Raw genomic sequence first — 2,423 nt, 5'->3', positions numbered from 1 at the left:
CCACAAAAAGTCACTCTGTAAATGCTGATGCCTGCCTTGGTCTTCCTCCCCCAATGTCCGGTCTTCCTTCACAATCCCTGTCCCCACTCACCAGCCCTAGACGCTGTTTGAACCTCTCTATATAGTGGAGATCAGTAACTCATGTCATCTCGGATGCAAAGGTCCAGGACAGAATAGGTGGCCCATGTTTTTCGTCTCCCATGTCACTGGACCCAGGTGGTGAACTGACCGTTCACTTCATGAAAACCCTGATTATCCTCACGCGAAGGTGTTTGCTTTTCACGCTGTACACAATTGGGTTCATCAGCGGGGGGAGAAGCAGGGAGATGTAGCCCAGGACAATCTGAAGTAAGGGATAAAAGCCCTTCTCAAAGCTGTGTACCACAGTCAAGCTGATCTCTGGTGTGTAGAAGAGCAGGAGGGCACAGAGGTGGGAGACGCAGGTGTTCAGAGCCCTCAGGCACTCCTCTTGGGATCCGATGCTCAGCACTGTTTTGAGGATCATCACATAAGAGAGGAAGATGAGCAGAGAGTCCAACCCCATTGTTAAGAGTTTAGTAAACAATCGATAGATGATGTTGACTGTGATATCTGAACAAGCCATGTTCATGACCTCCCGGTGCACACAGTAGGAATGGGAGAGGACATTGGCTCGACAGTAGTGGAACTGTTTCAGGAGAAAGGGAAGTGGAAGTATTATGACCATCGCTCTTAGCACAGCCACCAGTCCCATCATGGCTATTCTCGGCAGGGTTAAGATGGAAGGATATCGCAGCGGGTTATAAATCGCGATGAAGCGGTCAAAAGCCATCAACAACAGCAGAGAGGATTCAATGCAATGAAGCAAGTGGATGAAAAAGAGCTGGGCTAAACAGGCATCGAGGCTGATCTCCCTAGAGTTAAACAAATATATGCCCAGTATCGTCGGTATGGTGGTTATCAATATGCCAAGGTCTGTGATGGCCAACATGGAAAGGAAAATATACATGGGCTCATGGAGGCTTGGATCTGTTTTTACAATGAACACAATGACTGAATTTCCTATTATTGAAATAACATACATGAAGCAAAAGGGGATAGAAATCCAGAGATGTGCGTCCCCGTGACTCGGTAGCCCGGTGAGAAGGAATATTACAGATTTTAATTTTGTGTCATTGAGAGATGACATAATGTACTGGGCAGGTCCGCGGAGTTCTGCAATGTCCTTTCTAAATGAAAAGTAAGAGAAGATTAGATGATATTTAGCAAGTAATCATTCTGCTCTCAGTGCAAGCTTACAGACTCCCAGACCTCAAGGTAGATAAGCAAAACATACTCTAGGATTTACATGGATTTGATTAGTCAGACAGGATCGGACTTGTAGTCTATCTACCCCAGTAACCAGTTGCCATGTCCAGATACTTCAGATGAGGTGGAGGAAGCCCTGAAATAGACAGCTATGAGATAACAGATAACCTGCTCCCAGGGAGTTTCCCCCTGATACCCACTAGTTAGAAATACTTAGTGGTGTAAATCAGGAAGGTTTAGAGCCTCTCCAAAAGTTTTTAAAAACAATCCTCTACTGTAATTGGATTTTCAGATTACTCAGTCCCCCTTGGAATCCTGCTAAACTCTTGGCCACATTGATATCTTGTGTCTGTGAATTCCACAGCCTACTTGAACACTGTATGATTTTACCATTGTGACCTTAGAACATACAAACATAAGAGTGGCCATACTGGGTGAGACAAAAGGTCCATCTGTCTTCGACAGTGGTTTATACCAGGTGCCCCAGAGGGAATGAGGAGAACAGGTCATCATCAAGTGATCCATCACCTATGAATTTCTGTAGTACTCCTTTGAACCCTGTTACACCCTTCACACAGACACCCTTTCTGGCCCTCCACTTCTGAGCGTGGCCCCTTGTATCATGCCATGTGTGTAAACATATGGCAAGATTATGGTGAAAACGGTCATTGTATTTATCTGTCCTGCACTGAAGCTATTTTTAAATGTCTTTTATAGCTTCATTATATGAATTATTTTTTTGTGCGCCCCTGACAGTCCAGGTCATGCAGCTGCGTCTTTCCAGCATATGGGATACATTTTTAGGGTCAGGTTTTTAATTCAATAACAGTGATATCAATAGCCTCCGGACAGACTTTCATGTGTAAATTCAATCAGAACCAGGCTCTACTAACTCACCGTTACCGAATGCTCCCAGTGATATTCTCTGACCCCTCAAGAATCCCTCCAAGAGAACTTGAAGTGCTTTGCCTGGCTAATGTTGATGGAATGCAGAGCCTTCGATCATCCTACAGGCTTCTCTTTATACCCCTGGGACTTGCATCCTCTGCCCATGAAACAGTCTGTAGATATTTGGAAAATTACAAGCTGACACTGACAGTTATTTCAGCTCGGCAGGGGAGGAGTTGGCTTCACAA

The 2,423-nt window shown here is 44.9% G+C and overlaps 1 protein-coding gene across 1 annotated transcript; it reads right to left on the bottom strand.

Moving 5' to 3' along the window:
• Positions 1–232: 232 nt before the first annotated feature.
• On the bottom strand, positions 233–1,168 carry LOC135895369 (olfactory receptor 51G2-like). Its single transcript, XM_065423461.1, has one exon. The coding sequence runs from the start codon at positions 1,166–1,168 to the stop codon at positions 233–235; it is 936 nt and encodes a 311-aa protein (XP_065279533.1).
• Between the last annotated feature and the right edge of the window lie 1,255 nt (positions 1,169–2,423).

The sequence above is a fragment of the Emys orbicularis genome, chromosome 1, assembly GCF_028017835.1.
Source record: "Emys orbicularis isolate rEmyOrb1 chromosome 1, rEmyOrb1.hap1, whole genome shotgun sequence".
NCBI classification, from domain to species: Eukaryota; Metazoa; Chordata; order Testudines; family Emydidae; genus Emys; species Emys orbicularis.
This window is presented reverse-complemented; position numbering and strand designations above follow the sequence as displayed.

What these genes read in the sequence shown, in the direction of transcription:
- LOC135895369 (XM_065423461.1), bottom strand. Translation starts at nt 1,168, where the DNA reads ATGTCATCTCTCAATGACACAAAATTAAAATCTGTAATATTCCTTCTC.